We start from the raw sequence: 17,440 nt of genomic DNA on the forward strand, positions 1-17,440 counted from the left end.
GGAGTAGTCACCCTGCATCCGCAGGCACCATCCTAAGAACACTGCGGTCTGCTGCAAGTCCTTCTTCACGAATCCGACGACCCAGCTCGACGAGACCCGGCTTCCCTGGCACCTCTGACCTCTACTCACCTCTACAGCAAAGCTGAGAACCGTGAGTGCGACGAGACCTCGAGGGACCGACGATCGCCAAGACTGCACGACTTCTTTGTGACAAGCCCACCGAGTCTTCCACTGGTGAGTGCTTTGGGGTCCGAGAAGCCCCAACCCTGCGCAGCACCAGCACCCAAGATCAGCCTCCCTGCATCTCCACGATCTGCGTGGGGCCCTTCTGCTGTTTGCTGTGCACCGCGTTGTTTGGCTACTAGCCGGCTGGCTTGTGGCCTTCTGAACGACGCCCGACGACATCACTGCTGCTGGTCTGGTTGCTCCAGACTGGCCCTTGCTTTCTTCTTTAAGAGAGGCACCCCGGACCCTCCTGGTCCACCCCAGACGCCATTTTGGGTCCACCGCGTGGGCTTGAATTTGCCAAGGCTTTGTTGCCCAATCCTGGGTCCAGCGACGCCGACAGCTTCTATCTTCGTGGGACAGCTCGCTCCTCCATCCTGGTCGCCGACAACGCCTTCTGGTCCGTGAGATCTCCGAGCACAGCGTCACCCACTCGCCTAGTCGAGGTGGCTACCATCCGGTGCCCTCCTGGTGCCCACTGACTACTGGCTAGTAGTCACGAACTTGGTCCCCTCTGCTTTCAGGTGTCATCTTCCTTCGATCCAGGCTTGGATCCATCGAACTTTCTTCACTGGTCGCCTGCCAGCAACTTCTTTCTTCCAGGCTCCTGGTCCGTCAACGAGGATTCCCGACGTCCTTTGAGTCCTATGCAGCTGCAGCCCCTGGGCTAGGTAACTTCGGCATTTCGGTGCCCCAGCATAGCCTCACTATCCAAGGGTCAGAATCCACTTTCGTTTTCCTCCTACCAGGTCGGGTTCGCCCGAGAACACTAACTTTGCAATTCCTAGCTACCATAGACTTTGTCCCGCATCACGCGTGAGAGTGCACACTCTGCACCCGAGTCCCCTGGGTCTCCTAGAAGTAATCTAACGATTCTATAGTCAAGTCCTAGCGATTCCAAAGCCTAGTAGTACTGTACTTACCTGCTAGTAATTTCGCATTCCACTTTTCAAGTATATGGTTTTCCGTGCCCCTCGGGCATTTGTATATACTGTGCTAACTTAAGTATTTTTTTAAGAGTTTTGGTTTGTGCTTAGTACCCTGTCCTCATAAAGAGTACAGGGCTGTTGTGATTCTTAATAAATAACTGTTTATTTTCATAACACTTGTGTGGTGTCCTTTCACGTGGTGTTCAAGGGGTATATGTGGTATAACAGCTGGCTTAACACGCCCTCTCGAGTCTTTAGCCTTAGACTGCTCGTATCCACGCTACTAGGATAGCTGGTCTATAAGGTTGACTTACAACCAATCATCAATAAGGGTTGCTGGACTGATACATAGTGTTCACTAGAATAGTGAGCACTGCATATCAGGCCACCTTCTCACACTGGTGAGCAGCGGTTGGGATTTGAGCTTGCTGTTGTTTTACCACACGTATCCTAAGAATATCTTGTTGAAAGATCACATAAGTACTGTTAGCACATATAACTAAGCTTAGAATACTCTGAGTTCTACTGAACCAGCTGTTGCAGCTCCTCAAGGCTTAGCACACCTTGGCTGCAACTCTTAGCAAGGGAATAGTAGGTAAACACATAGTGTAGGTAGGCGCATCACTTACACCACACTAGAATCAGCATGTCAGACAAAGGAGGAAACTCTGAGTATCCCCTTGTGTCAGTGGACCCTCCACAGGTCCTTACTTCAAAATATGCTGCTCTTAGCTTCCATGAGATGAGACAAGTGTGTACCCTCAGGAAGCTAAAACAGGGGTCTAACCCCACCACCTCCTTTCTGATTGGTCTCTTAGAGGCTTATGATGCCAGTAGGGCTGGTAACCCAGACCCTTCTCATCCAGAGGGGAGTTTGCCCTCCTTACAGGGACCCTTTGATAGCCAGGACCATCCCCTCCAGGAAGCAGATGATGCTGAGGATGAGGATGAGGACCAGTTGTCAGGGGATGAGGCAGATAAGGGACAGGTAGAAATCAATAGACTAACCAGGTCCAACTTAAGCAGACATGAGCTTGGTACTAGGGGACTCCTGGGCCCACTCTCAGGTCAGCTTAACATTGGGAATGGACGAGTTAGGTCTCTATCAAGAGGCTCTAACAGATCCCTTCGAACCAATGGCTCTCTCAACTCTTCTCACAGAGGGATGTCTTCCCCTAAGAGGAGAGTGTATGAAGCTGAAGAAAGGGCAATCAAACTGAGGATTGAAAGGGAAGAACTTGCCCTGGCCAAAGAGAGACTTGCCCTTGCTAGAGAGCAAGAATTGTGTGGGCTACAGCCCACTGGTGGCAGCAATAAACCTAGCAATAGGGAAAGGAGTTTTGATACAAAGCACCTGAATAAGATAGTGCCCCCCTTTAAAGAAGGGGATGACATCCACAAATGGATTACTGCTTTGGAGAGAGCCTGCACTGTGCAGGGTGTTCCCCAAAGTCAGTGGGCAGCTATCTTGTGGCTCTCCTTTGATGGTAAAGGTAGGGATAAGCTCCTCACTACTAGAGTTGAGGATGCTAACAATTACCAAATCTTGAAGAATACACTGGTTGATGGGTTTGGTTTAACCACTGAACAATACAGGATGCTGTTCAGAGACACCCAGAAAACTCAGTCTCAAGATTGGACTGACTTTGTTGATTGTGCCACTAAGGCTTTTGAAGGCTGGCTACTGGGTAGTAAGGTTACTGATTTTAAAGGATTGTATAATCTAATTATGAGGGAGCAAATCTTAAATAATTGTCAGAACCAGTTATTACATCAGCACCTGGTAGACTCTGATCTGACCTCTCCACAGGAATTGGGTAAGAGGGCAGACAAATGGGTCAGAACCAGGGTTAGGCATAAAAACCAGGGTGGTGACCAGAAAAAGGAATCAACCAAGCCTCAAGAGAAGGGTGGGGATAAATCCACAGAGAAGACTTCCCAAGGGCCCCAAAACTCCAACAAGGGTGGTGGGTCCCAGAACACTCCTTCAGAACAGAAGAAACCTTATTGCCATACCTGTAAACAGGTGGGTCATTACAAAAGTGATGCCAGTTGCCCTAAAAATGGTAATAAGGGAAATATACCCCCAGGTAATACTCCTAAACCTCCTGTTACCACTAGTGGTAATCCCCCAGGTGGTGGGAGTGCCCCCAAGAATGTGGTGGGCATTACTTTGGGCAATCAGGAGGACTATGGCCTAGCCAGGTTCCCTGACCACACTCTTATCTGTGAGACTGGCATGGGGTTTGCCAACTTCACTACTGGACCCCACATTTTGGGAAAGTATAGACAAGAAGTTTTAGTGAATGGTCAGAAAGTTGAGGCATTCAGAGACACAGGGGCCAGCCTCACCATGGTGAGTGACCATCTGGTCCCCTCTGCTCAACTGACCCCTGGTTTTACTTATCAGGTGACAGACATTCATGGAGTGAAGAGAAGGCATCCCATGGCAGTAGTCAAGCTCAGTTGGGGTAATGTCACAGGGCCCATGAGAGTGGCAGTGACAGATAACCTACCTGTAGATTGCTTACTGGGGAATGACCTGAAACTCTCAGCATGGGCTGAGGTGGAACAAGAAACTCACTCCAGAATGATAGGCCTATCCAGACAGGTTAGTGGGGCAGTAATAGCTACAGCCCCAGTCCAAGCATCATTCCTCCCTGAAAAGGTTGGAAGGGCAGTGGTAGCCACTGCCCAGGCTCAGACAGACTTTCCAGAACAGGATAGGAGGGCTGTGACAGTCACAGCCCAAACACAGACTGAGTGCCCTCCTGAAAAGGTTGGCAAGGTTGAAATGGTCTCAGCCTCTACTCAAACAGATAGTGAGGTTGTGAAGCCTGAAACAATGGATCACTCCACTCAAACAGAGAGCATTGAGGAGGAAGAAGAGTCTTCCCCCTCCCAGGCACTAGGTGAGAGCCAGCCTCCTCAGGGAACTGACTCTACCCCTGTTGAAGGAACTGCCCCAGAGGTAGTCAGGCCTAGCCTGGCAGAGCCCCTGATGACAGTGGACCCTTCCCAGGTGGGACCCAGTCTGGAGCAGGTAACCTGCACCTCTCTACCCTGCCTCAGTCAGCCCAGGGCTGAAGAGACCAGGGAGGCCAGTGGTAGACCCAAAAGGGCCCCCTGTCCAAAAGAACCCCTTAATCAGCAGATTAGGATCACTGAAGCTGGTAAACCTAGCCAAGTGAAAATAGAACAGACTCCTGAGGGATCCCCCTTAAAAGTAGTTAGGGAACTCCCCCAGCTGGACACTGTTGGGCACAGCCAAACATGGGGCCTAAAAACCCCAGACCTGACCTGTCCCTCCAGTAAGCCAAACAGAGGGACTCAGCCTCCAGCTTTAGGTAGCCAGAGGCTGACCCTGAGAGCTCAGTGCATCTCAGCTAAAGAAAGAAGGGCACACATGATGAATGGTGATTGGAGGAAGTTGAGCCCAAAGGTAGAGGAGCCTCACTTCAGTACTCCATCCCAGCATCAGCCTTCTTCTTTCCCAAGACACACCAAAGGCAGAGATTCCCTATGGTGGAGACCCTCAGATACCCTTAGGGTGAGGGGTTGCCTAGTGGACCATGACACAGGGGAAAACCAAGCCAGAGCTGGTCCTTCCTTATATGGCCACTTAGGTAATAGAGGCTTACCTGGACAAGGATAGCCTTATCTCCTTTCGTTTGGGGGGGGGGGGGGGGGGGGGGGTTGTGTAGGAAGGTACCTCCTGACTATGGTTGCCCCCAACTTTTTGCCCTGTGTTTTAGCTGGTTTTTGACATAGTCGACCTGGGATCCTGCCAATCAGGACCCCAGGCCTACTGCTCTCTCTGTAAAATGGATTCCATGTACCCTAGCCTCAGCTCCACAAAATGGATGCTGCCACCACAGACACGAGTCTGACATCCTGCTGCTGGGAGTCCTTCCAGCGAGGGAGGCCTGGACAAAGGGTTTCCTGTCCGGGGCGGTGCTAGCACCGTCCCAGACATGGTTTTGTGTATCCTGGGTAGGCAGGGCTTTTCAGGAAGGTGACTGCTGAGTGGCACCCCGGTGCTCACTACGCATAGGCCGGTCAGAACCAGTTCCAGGGGCACACCAGCCCCTGGCCTGGGGAAAGTCCGGCATGGCAGAGGGGTGTAACCACCCCCCTCCTAGTCCCACCCATATGCAGGACCTAGTCACCGGGTCAGCCCCCTTTTTTAGTATAAAGATGGGAGCGGGCCCCCTGTTCAAATTAGATCATCTTTGGAATCAAGACACGACTTTCTGCGAAAGGACTTCAGGATTTCTTCCTCAAGATTCTCCCTTGTGGCTAAGGAGTAGTCACCCTGCATCCGCAGGCACCATCCTAAGAACACTGCGGTCTGCTGCAAGTCCTTCTTCACGAATCCGACGACCCAGCTCGACGAGACCCGGCTTCCCTGGCACCTCTGACCTCTACTCACCTCTACAGCAAAGCTGAGAACCGTGAGTGCGACGAGACCTCGAGGGACCGACGATCGCCAAGACTGCACGACTTCTTTGTGACAAGCCCACCGAGTCTTCCACTGGTGAGTGCTTTGGGGTCCGAGAAGCCCCAACCCTGCGCAGCACCAGCACCCAAGATCAGCCTCCCTGCATCTCCACGATCTGCGTGGGGCCCTTCTGCTGTTTGCTGTGCACCGCGTTGTTTGGCTACTAGCCGGCTGGCTTGTGGCCTTCTGAACGACGCCCGAAGACATCACTGCTGCTGGTCTGGTTGCTCCAGACTGGCCCTTGCTTCCTTCTTTAAGAGAGGCACCCCGGACCCTCCTGGTCCACCCCAGACGCCATTTTGGGTCCACCGCGTGGGCTTGAATTTGCCAAGGCTTTGTTGCCCAATCCTGGGTCCAGCGACGCCGACAGCTTCTATCTTCGTGGGACAGCTCGCTCCTCCATCCTGGTCGCCGACAACGCCTCCTGGTCCGTGAGATCTCCGAGCACAGCGTCACCCACTCGCCTAGTCGAGGTGGCTACCATCCGGTGCCCTCCTGGTGCCCACTGACTACTGGCTAGTAGTCACGAACTTGGTCCCCTCTGCTTTCAGGTGTCATCTTCCTTCGATCCAGGCTTGGATCCATCGAACTTTCTTCACTGGTCGCCTGCCAGCAACTTCTTTCTTCCAGGCTCCTGGTCCGTCAACGAGGATTCCCGACGTCCTTTGAGTCCTATGCAGCTGCAGCCCCTGGGCTAGGTAACTTCGGCATTTCGGTGCCCCAGCATAGCCTCACTATCCAAGGGTCAGAATCCACTTTCGTTTTCCTCCTACCAGGTCGGGTTCGCCCGAGAACACTAACTTTGCAATTCCTAGCTACCATAGACTTTGTCCCGCATCACGCGTGAGAGTGCACACTCTGCACCCGAGTCCCCTGGGTCTCCTAGAAGTAATCTAACGATTCTATAGTCAAGTCCTAGCGATTCCAAAGCCTAGTAGTACTGTACTTACCTGCTAGTAATTTCGCATTCCACTTTTCAAGTATATGGTTTTCCGTGCCCCTCGGGCATTTGTATATACTGTGCTAACTTAAGTATTTTTGTAAGAGTTTTGGTTTGTGCTTAGTACCCTGTCCTCATAAAGAGTACAGGGCTGTTGTGATTCTTAATAAATAACTGTTTATTTTCATAACACTTGTGTGGTGTCCTTTCACGTGGTGTTCAAGGGGTATATGTGGTATAACAGCTGGCTTAACACGCCCTCTCGAGTCTTTAGCCTTAGACTGCTCGTATCCACGCTACTAGGATAGCTGGTCTAGAAGGTTGACTTACAACCAATCATCAATAAGGGTTGCTGGACTGATACATAGTGTTCACTAGAATAGTGAGCACTGCATATCAGGCCACCTTCTCACATCACTGGCATTCCACCTCCCTGCAGCCCCAAAAATAACACAATTTCTCACCTTTGCAAGCAAACCAATCGGTCATTGTAGAGTGATCTCTATGTATCACCATATGAAGCATCAACGTAACCCACTTTTTACAAGGTGGCCCTACGCGTCGATTGAATACACCACACACTGTCACTTTGTCAGGATCATGGCTGGTTCTGAAGTAATTTCAGGACTTAACCGGTACACTGCAAGGTATACGTAAAGCCGTTTGCAGCTCGAGGACACCATTGGTCGCATGCACCACTTTACAGCAGCAATACCGTATCTTTACTTACTTAGCAAGGAGGCTAGCTCAGCAGTGCACTTGGCCAGTTGCGGCTCTGTAACATGAGACAAGTACTGAAACAAAAACAAGAAAGGTTCAATAATTCCAGCAGAGGAGGAAATTAGTTATTAAAAGGCCCTCACCAGCAATTGAAATTTCGGTGCCTAAATTAGGTCTATACATCAAAACCAACATTAAATACAACTGCATCAGAAAACTGCAACTTGATCCAGGACATTTATTTTCAACTGATGTTTATAATTCAACACTTATTAAATTACATTTTCATTCTTTTAATACCTTCTCTGCATTTAAGTTGGCAGAGGGACTTTTCTTGCAGCCTCAAGAGTCCAAAAAGGAGGAAAATATAATTTGTGTTCATTACCTTCCTGCACTGCAGTGTTTGCCTCAGTCCCTGAAGCAGGCACTCGAGCTGGGTGTAAGACACAAACTCGTCATCGCTTCGAGGGCCGACTGTGACACAGAGCACTTCCTATAGGGGAAAATAAAGAAGGGACAATGAGTAGGAACACTCAAACTAAACCAGCCATTAAAATGCAAGAAACAGACATATGAGTTGGAATAAACAACTTTAGTAGCCTAATGCCCTCTTGAAATGACCAGTCGCAAATGACCTTTGGCTGCGTGCGTCACCATAGTTACTGATGCAACTCACTCAAGGTTCATTGGACCCCCAGCCATTCTACTCCGGAGTATAATTTACCTGTGAGGAAAAAGAAAATCTACTCTTGCGAGAGCTTCCAAATTTTCAGGACTCCCTTATAGATCTCCCTAGCCCAGGGGGAAATGTTTGTTACACTGCACAAGAGAAAGAGAACTGGCAAGTGTCTCACATTTATCTGTGATGAGTTAGGGTCATTCAGGCTCAAAGTTGTACAGGCCAGACAACCCTGTGGGAGAAACTCTTCTCTGGAGGGAAAATGTACATAAATAAATGCATTTGTGTGCGTGGACTCACTTCCTGACCTCTAAAAATTGTAGAGACACAGTCTCTACAAGCTTATTTTTTATGACCAATCAGGTCATCTGTATCAGAATGATATCAATTATAATGATCTTTGCAGTCGTAAGCAAAGCTCAAATGAAGATTAAAAATACCCAAAACATTTTACATCACACATCCCTACTTTCATTAATAGATTAGTCTAATTCCTACCTAATATCTATGAAAATATATATATATATATATATATATATATATATATATATATATATATGCAGTTTTCAGAAAACTATTAGCTTTGATCACCTATGCCTATGGTCATTTAGGTGCTATATAAAATTTTATATAACTAAATAAATAAATAAATACAGTGCATAATAGGGAATGGAAAAACCTCTTTTGTTAGCACAAATAGATCTGAAAGTAAGGTGTATATTAGCACTGTGATCACAAGCATTGTTATTTTATTCAGAATGTAAGCTTTAAGGGCCCTAAGCCTGTCACACATATACTCTAAAAGAGTTCTTCCATGTTTGCATACAAGCAGGTCTGGCTTAGAAGTAACCTGTATGTATTTTGTGGTAAGCTCGGCCACACACAAGGGCATCAGAAGTTGGGTAAAGTCGCTGCTTGCTATAACTTAGTAAGGCACTAAAGTTAACAATTGTCGCAGGCAAAGATTCAAAGAGGCACATTAGCTGATCTCTAGAGGTTCCCACTTTTGCAGCTGATAAAGACAAGCGATCAGGAGGGAAATCCGCTTTGTCACCCCGCCATTTTTCCCTTTGTTCCTAGAAGTCACCTTGATTTTTTTATAGACTATTTAATGGACCCCTAATGTAAGAAGCCATCCAAACAACAGCTTCCGTGCTTATAACCTTAGTGTCTCCCTAACCCCAAAAGAAGGGATACTGTCCACAACACCCTCTCGTTCTAACTGTTGGCGGCGCGCGTTCTAAGGATATACATTACATACATTATATCTCATATTTAGCAGAGATGGCAATATTCATTTCCTCGTCAACCCCCCTATGGCCTGGGGTTTCTTTCAATCGGATTCAGTGGGACGTGGGCAGCCAGTTTGGGCTGAACTACTCCCATTAGAGCAGGACCAGGGTTGATTTACATTTGCCTGGTCTCAGTCTGAAGTGGGAGAAAAAAGGTTGAAATAAAATGCTGAGAGAGTGGCTGCCAGTGGCTTGGACATTTGGAAGCACACCAGCCATCAACTTTGCATTTTCTGACATTCATAGCTACTCAGGTAGATTTCGTAGAGTCCTGGCACACTTTCAGGTAGCCTTGCCTTTCTTTAATGACAATCAGATCTGATGTCACCTTTTTGTATACATGTGTGTCATCAGCATATCAACTTTATACCTCACACAGTGGAGACAGGTGTGTGTTAAATAGTTCCGGAGAGTACGAGGAATGCTCTGGGACCCTTTAATAACATTTTGTGGGTATTTAGCTCAAAGGTACTAATTTGATAAGTTGTTGCCTGTTGTATAAGAAGGAACCAAACCATGTCCATTGATCGAGGATGCTCCAGATACAGTGGCTAAAAACTCAATGAAATCAGGGTGATCCATCGTGCCCAAGGAGGCTGAGAGTCAAAAACACAGCAGTGGAGTGTCCCCTATCTGCCCAGTCCAAACTCTTGTTTCAAATGCCTAGAAGTGCTGTTTCCATTTTGTGCTTTAGCCAACTGCACGCCTGGACGACAGGGGCAGAAGTCCAGAAAAGATTGTAGGTGGGCTACCGCTATTTTCTCGAAGGTTTCTCTAAGAACAGGGGCTCGTTAACAGCTATATTAGTTACCGCTTATGGAAGGGTGCAATGACCCCACTTTTGAGATCAGTAGGGACAACCACCTCTGAGAAAGGATTATTTGTGACGCTCTGAACCAGTAGTTTCTAAGCACATGCATTTTTTCTAAAGCCAGGCTAGTACTGGATCAAGAGCAAAGCTTGTAGGTTTGAGAACCAGGAGTAGTCTTGTGATAGATTAAGACCCCCCATCTCCAAAGCAAAGAAACATAAAATATGAGCTTGGATCAGATATTTGGTAACGCCTTCCATTTAACACTTACGGAAAACCCTCTTGTATTGTAATTTTTGTCTGTAATCGAGAGCCCAATGTAGATTTCAATGGATGGATTACACCATCACAAAGCTGACGGATATCCCGTCTGCCGAAATTTAAATCCCAATTATGGAATTTATATTTCGGCGAACGCGATATCCATCACCATTGTGACTGAGTGACCCTTCCGCCGAGATCTACATCAGACCCCAAGTGTTTTAAGTATCACACAAGGTTAGTGATATTGCCTTTACCAGCTGCCCTTGTCAAATGGTGAAATAACAGTCTGGTTATACATGTGGCCTGCTCAGTTATAGATCTCCTGTACTTTCACTTAGCTTGCATGATGGCTGCCTTGTAATTGCCCAGAAGGAGAATTTAGTGTAGTTTGCCTTCAACTTGATATTTACAGCATTCTTTTTGGACCTTGTTTTAACTACAGGGTGATCCAAGTATCACTGCGGATCTAAACTGGATACGAAAGCGAGGAGTACTGTTTCTGGGAATTTTATAATTTCCAAATGCTTCTTCCCATGTTCAAGAACATGCACTAGCCTCTATATTTAATTGGCACTTTAGAGTCTTAGAGGTGGTGGAGGACTCTTAAAAGTGTAATAGGACTAGTTAATATATACTGAATCCACCAGATAATGATCTGTCCAGAACACAGGTGTGATAGAACCTATAGTGATCAGGTGATGACTGTTTAATGTATGACTTTTACCATGCATATTAGTCTGAGAAAGAAGTGAGAAACCCATGTTTGCCATGTATTTGACCCTGTTGTCCTCTTTGTCCTCACCCTATAAGCCAAAGTCACTTACATAACAGCAACAAGGCAAGCCTTCGGTGGTAGTACTGAGGTAAGGTGTTTAGTTATTGGTAGTTTGAGGCAATGGGCGCAGTAAGGTATGAGAAAGATAAAGATTTCTTGGAGGAAGATAGCCATGGACCGCTGTAGGCATTCACAAGCAGGACGGTTTAGTCAAAGTGCAGCCAATGTTCTGATGCGTACGGACTAAGCAACCTCTTATCTCGGTGGTTCTATCCCTTGGTGGATGTTAAAACCCAGAGGGAATGGCGGAATGGAGTAAGATGCTGTAATGTTTGGATATCTAGGTTTCAAAAGGGCTTGCACAAGTCTAGATTTGTCTCCGAGTTGTGATGATACATTTATGTACGATGCTCAAGTAATCATAATTAGTTTGGTAATCCCTGGTGTCATGTAGTAAATCATGGGGTTTGTCTAATCGGAGAAGAACTCTCATATGGAAATGGTGCAGCAAATGTAGCCATGCAAAGATCAGAAAGTTTGGTTTTGCTAATTTAAAAGACCCATCGCCACGAATGATGGGCTCTGTCTATTGGCAGTAAGATTTTAGCAAAGTGAGGCACACTAAGGAGATGTAGAGTGGAGTGTGGTCAGAGATTTTGGCAGGTGTAGACAGCAGTAAGAAACATGAAGTCCTAAGCTGCTACACTTTGATCTGCACCTATTTTCCATATCATGTTTGTTGTTGATTTCAGGTAGTCATTTTAAAAAAAGTAATCATATTTGCATACAATGTTCACATATACTAAATAGGTAGAATACAATAATTCAGGATTAGATATACTAATAAAAAGTAATAAGTAATTCATTCAGATGAAGATCCAAATGTGTACCTAAAATGCTAATAAGACTAATTTCTAAAGTAACTATGTTTTCTCCTCCCTTTCGCCAACTATTATGGTGTTTCAATGAGCCTTAAAAATCAAAGAAACGGTTATATTTTGGTAAAATATTTTAGTGCACTGTTTTTCAAGGCACATCAATACTCGAGTTTACAAATCATTACTAGCTTGCTATGCATGAACTCAGTGTGCAGAGGTTAGCATACAGTGGGCTCTTAACATGACAATACAAAATAATTATCAATTTGCTTTATTAAACCGTTTACATGTAGTGTACTCCCAACATATTAGCTTCCAGATTAGGTTTAACATTCTCAGACATAAATTTAGAGGCAGCCTTCAAAAAACAAAAAAAATTTAAACTTTGCCATGCCCACTTCATACATATCAAGTTTCCTATGCTATCACTGAAGCACCTGGAGCACTTATTAGAGATTGTAGTATTAACTGAATGCAACAGGACAGGCGTGTAATACACCATCCAATTTGAGTAAAATGTCATGTGTTTTACATTGGCATGAGAGACAGCTAAAAGTGAACCTACATATTTCCAACTAAGTGCATGGAGAAATAACCGGATTGGTTTTGGCGACTACTGAACACCTAATGAAGTCAACAGAGGGTCACTCAGGGCCTCAGCCAATTCAACTATCGGTAGATCAGGCATCAGACATCTCAAACTACCCAGCAATAGTAACAGCAACGTCCCCGCCCCAAGCAGCAGGGGTTACTCAGCAAGCGTTTACTCCAACAAGAACAAAACAAACAACACCCATGGAAAAGAGAAATCAGAATAATCAACTTCTGACATCCCCCCAAACAGCCCTCTCAAACCCCTCAAAGGATGAGACGAGCAGGACGCAACCTCTATCGGCATCTCACGGGAAAGGCATTAGCAGTCTGCACCCACCCGTTTTTGCCAACACTACTAATATCTCGGATTTTAGCCATTCTAATATCAACACACTGACTCCAATAGCCATCAATAATGAGTCCAAGAAGGATGAAGGAAGGGCGGCATTATCCTATCTTTGCACCCAAGAATGGGAGGACATGTTGGCAACGTACTCTCCAGACCTTCAAATAGCATTCCGCCTACGAAGCCATCCTCAAATCTTTCAGCTGACAGCCGGCCCCCAAGGGACACTGGAGATCGAAAGGAGATGGGTGGGCCAAAAGAACAAGACGGAAGTGTTTGGCCCTCAATCTTAAACACCATGCAATTGTCGGTGGAGGCGCTACAATATCAGTCTGACAAGATGGATATACAGCTCAACCTACTAAACACCCTGGCAGTGTTTACAGCTGGCATAGATGAAAAACTGGGGGATCTCAACAGCCTAATTAGAAGAGCACAGACGGAGGCACACCTCCGATGTGGCTGTAGTCAGATTGGGGATAAACTTACCACCCTACCAACAATGCTCACAACGGTATTAAACGAGCGGAAGAAGACACCACTAACTAACGCTGTCAGCTCTTCTGCTGGCGCGGTGGCTTCAGAACCCCCCAGCCCTTGAAAGCAAGAAAGGAGACTTGGCCAGCTCAACCAATCGGAATTTCATAGACAGCGATTCTCGCATCCAGCATATAGTGGGGTCTCCACGTACTGCAAAGGGATGTTCTAAATCAGTCCTAACTGACTCACCCATCATCAAAGCAAACGCCAAACAGCGCCGCCAGCAGAAACGGAAGGGAGGGAATCAAAATCACTTCCCTTCAAACAAGCAGTCACCTACTCAATCTTTGGCACGCAACGGTCCAAAACAGAGCTTGACCCCAAAGAGGGGGGTAAGCAACACACAGATCCGGCTCAAACAAGTATCCTTCAAAACACAGCAGCATCACCAGGGCCTTCTAACACCGAAAGGTCTCTAGTCGTCACAAACATCAGGAACTCTCCACAGGTAATGCCAGCTCCCCACAGAGGAAACGCTTTCACCAACCCAAGTGTAATTCCTATATGCCCGTCACAAAAGCCATCAAACAACCCAACCTGGCCTGGTGGACAAAGAGAATCTTCAATTAGCACCAACCCAGCGACAGAAGAAAATAGGGCTCCCAGAACGGACGCAATTTGGCTAACGATCAACAACCAACACGTCAACAAAGATCAGATAAATAACAGCTTAAATCATGACATTGCAAACCTTGTTTCACCGAGAGAAGGAAAACAAACATGGAAGGCCACAGACCAGCTACCCCAAGGCGCATTCAATCCGCAGGACTAGAGACCACCGAGTGAAACAACACGGATAAGAAACAGTGCAACCAATTATAGCCCCCCCAAAGAGGTGTGGCTACCGGCCCAAAGGGAGGATGCACAATTCACCAATCAGCAAGAGTGCCCACTATACGCTAGCGAATCTACAAATCAAGTGCAGGCCTCAAAAAGACTTCCAACCAGCTCGAGTCTCACGTTGTTTAAACCAGAGTATACATCAAAACGGCACCAAGATATAGTAAACAGGGGCACCGTCTTGAAACTACTAAGGGCCATTCCTAATCTAGCAGATCTGAATACAACTGATCTGCTTGCAATAGAGTTTCTTGCACCAGAAAATCCAGCAATGACTGAGGCAACGAGGGCGTCGTGGAAAACGGCTGCTATCGCCCTAAGAGTTTTAAACGAGCACCACACTTTTGAAGCCTGGGGAATCAAGGTCACCTCGTACCAAAATCCAGCCTACCCAGCACCTCTTCTAAACTCCAGCCCAAGGCCTGGCCTCAGTCACTGCCCAAAGCCCATAATCTCCATCTTTAGAGGAGCACTAGGCCCCAGTCCTCAATTAAGGCCTCTCTTCCGGGGTTCCATCCGTGCATCTTATGGTGAAATAGCCGCACCTGGAGAGGGTCGTCAGCTTGTGGAACCAATTACAAGAACTCGAAACCTCTTTCCAGCAATTCAATGCCAATTCAAGCCAATTTCAAAAACCATTCGAAAACTGCATTGGTTGCCAGTGAGACACAGAATCAAATTCAAGACCCTATGCATAGCTTTTAAAACCATCCATGCAAAAGGACCAACTTTCCTAAAGCACTCCCTTTGCCCCTATAGACCAGCACGTACACTACGATCCTCCACGGCTAATCTCCTTGAGATAACAAAAACCAAGAAATCTACATGGGGCGACAGATCCTTTTCAATTGCCACTGCCAAACTGTGGAATTCATTGCCAAACAAAAACAAGGGCTTTGCACCGCGCATGCGCAGCTATCAGACGCTCGCTCCCGAGGTGAAATCTGACCTCGTCAAACCGCGCGTCTGGTAGCTGTCCACATTCCTAAATACGGGCCACAATAGGTCTGAAGCAGACACCTTCAATGCTCACGCATTGAGGGTAGGTCTGCTCGACCTAAAAAAAGCACCACAACTTTAATACCCTTTCGCAAACAAGTAAAAACTTGGTTGTTCAATCAATAATCACCCATTCAGTGATTACTCTGTCCAGGCGCCGAGACACCTCTGGGTAGTTGTGCGCTTAACAAGTCTTATAAATAAATAAATAAATAAATTACATCCTAGCCAAACGGACAGTGGCAACAACCAAAAAAAAGGAAGCGTGTTCCGCCTTTGCTCATAGAACATCAATGGCCTATCCTTAAAAGCTTCTGAATCTGACTTTCTCCAATATTTTAAAACGTTCAACGTAATCTTGTTGCAGGAAACATGGCTGACTGAAGCGTTACAAATACACGGGTTCTACTGTTTCACCATACCAGCCACAAAAGGCGGAAAAAATGGTCATTGTTCTGGTGGGCTGGCAACTTATTTATCAACACCTGCCAAACCACAGAGGTTGCCTTGGCAACCAAACTTACTCTCTCTCTGGCAGGTGAACAAAAAGAAGTAACGATTATCAACGCATATATCCACCCTAAACGTCTAGCAACAGACTCGGCGAAGCTATTTGGCCAAATAATCACTTATATAGGCAGCACTGATACATCAAATATCATCTTATCGGGGGATTTGAATCAATACTTACTGGGATCATCAGACGAATACGAAGCAAGATTCCAAACTTCACATTGTAATATACCGACACAAGGTGTCTTCACCCACGGGAAAATCAATAAAACAAACAAAAGCCTTCTTGAGGACCTGGAAAACTCCAATCTTAGGGCTCTTAATGGAAGATTTGCAGGCGACACTCCTCCTGTAGCCAGTTATTATACTGCAACAACTTCTTCGATACTGGACTATACCTTTACTAGTCTCTCGTTGTTTTCATCTATCATTAATTTCAGAATGGGGGACAAGGGAGATAGTGATCATCGCCTGCAAGAAATAATTTTAGCCGCAACTGCTCCCTCTGGTATCCAGTTTGCTTCAGTCTTGGGCACCATCTATACGACAGACTACAAGAGAATTAAATTGACAGCAAATAACATCGAATCCCTGTCAGAATCGGCATTGAATCTCATACTTTCATATCCGACAAATATGGATTACATTCAAATCTGGGAACGCTTCACAAAGACGCTCAGCAAACTACATGCGTCGCAAATAAAAATGAAGCACGCTCTGCCATTTGACCAAGTGAAAAGGCTTACTGCAGCACAAGGCACGCAAATTAAAAGTCTCAAAAGAACCATAAACAGCTCAATAAGATCTGTGCACCATGATCCTGGGAACCTTTCGAAACTCTCCTTTCTGCGTCAACAAAGAACTAACCTAAAGAAGCTGAAATGGGGCATTAACAAAAACCACGAAGATGACACCTGGGCCAAACTTCTTCAAAATATAAAACAAAATGACAGCGCCTGCTTCTGGAAAATGGTGAATGTAATCATCAACCCGCAACTTGGGGGAATTCCATCATACATATTAGAGGAAACTTGGGCCAATTATCTGCACACTCACTTCAACAACCTTACAGCAGACTCCCTTCTCCAGGACCAGAACAGGGCAGCTCCATCTGACCGTAATGCAGAGAATGTATCAAACGCCAGAGTCTCACATTCATCCTCTATCGTAAATCAACTTCCAGAGGAAGCGACAGATGAAGCTGCGTACCTGTCAGTCAAGCAGCAGATCATGAAGGGAAGAAGGGAAGGGTCACCAGGCCTGAATGGAATCCCGCCTGCTCTGTTTAAACACAGGGCATCAGAGTGGGCAAGAATACTTCATCCAATATTCCTGGAAGTGAGACAACAGGGCGTCATCCCTGATTCATGGAAAGGCTCCACGATCGTTCCATCCCCAAAAGTGGCGACAAGGCCTCGCCCGGCAATTATCGGCTGGTGGCACTAATTGATAATGAGGCTAAATACTTTGCGGGCACGCTGCTGGAAAAGCTTACAGCCTGGGCAGACATCAACGACATAATTCCATTAAATTAGACAGGCTTTCGTAAGGAAACTGGCCCAACAACTAACATCTTAACATTATCTTTGCTCAT

The 17,440-nt window shown here is 46.4% G+C and overlaps 1 protein-coding gene across 1 annotated transcript in view; it reads right to left on the minus strand.

The window, feature by feature from the left end:
- CDAN1 (codanin 1) overlaps positions 1-17,440 on the minus strand; it is a 232,752-nt gene that overhangs the window by 14,232 nt on the left and 201,080 nt on the right. Inside the window, exons 24-25 of the mRNA XM_086937098.1 lie at positions 7,701-7,808; positions 7,326-7,389 (exon numbers count right to left, since the gene is read on the minus strand). Coding sequence (XP_086793224.1) covers positions 7,326-7,389; positions 7,701-7,808 — 172 coding nt within the window. The remainder of the gene's footprint in view (positions 1-7,325; positions 7,390-7,700; positions 7,809-17,440) is intronic.

This window comes from Lissotriton vulgaris, chromosome 9 (genome assembly GCF_964263255.1).
Source record: "Lissotriton vulgaris chromosome 9, aLisVul1.2, whole genome shotgun sequence".
Lineage (NCBI taxonomy): Eukaryota > Metazoa > Chordata > Amphibia > Caudata > Salamandridae > Lissotriton > Lissotriton vulgaris.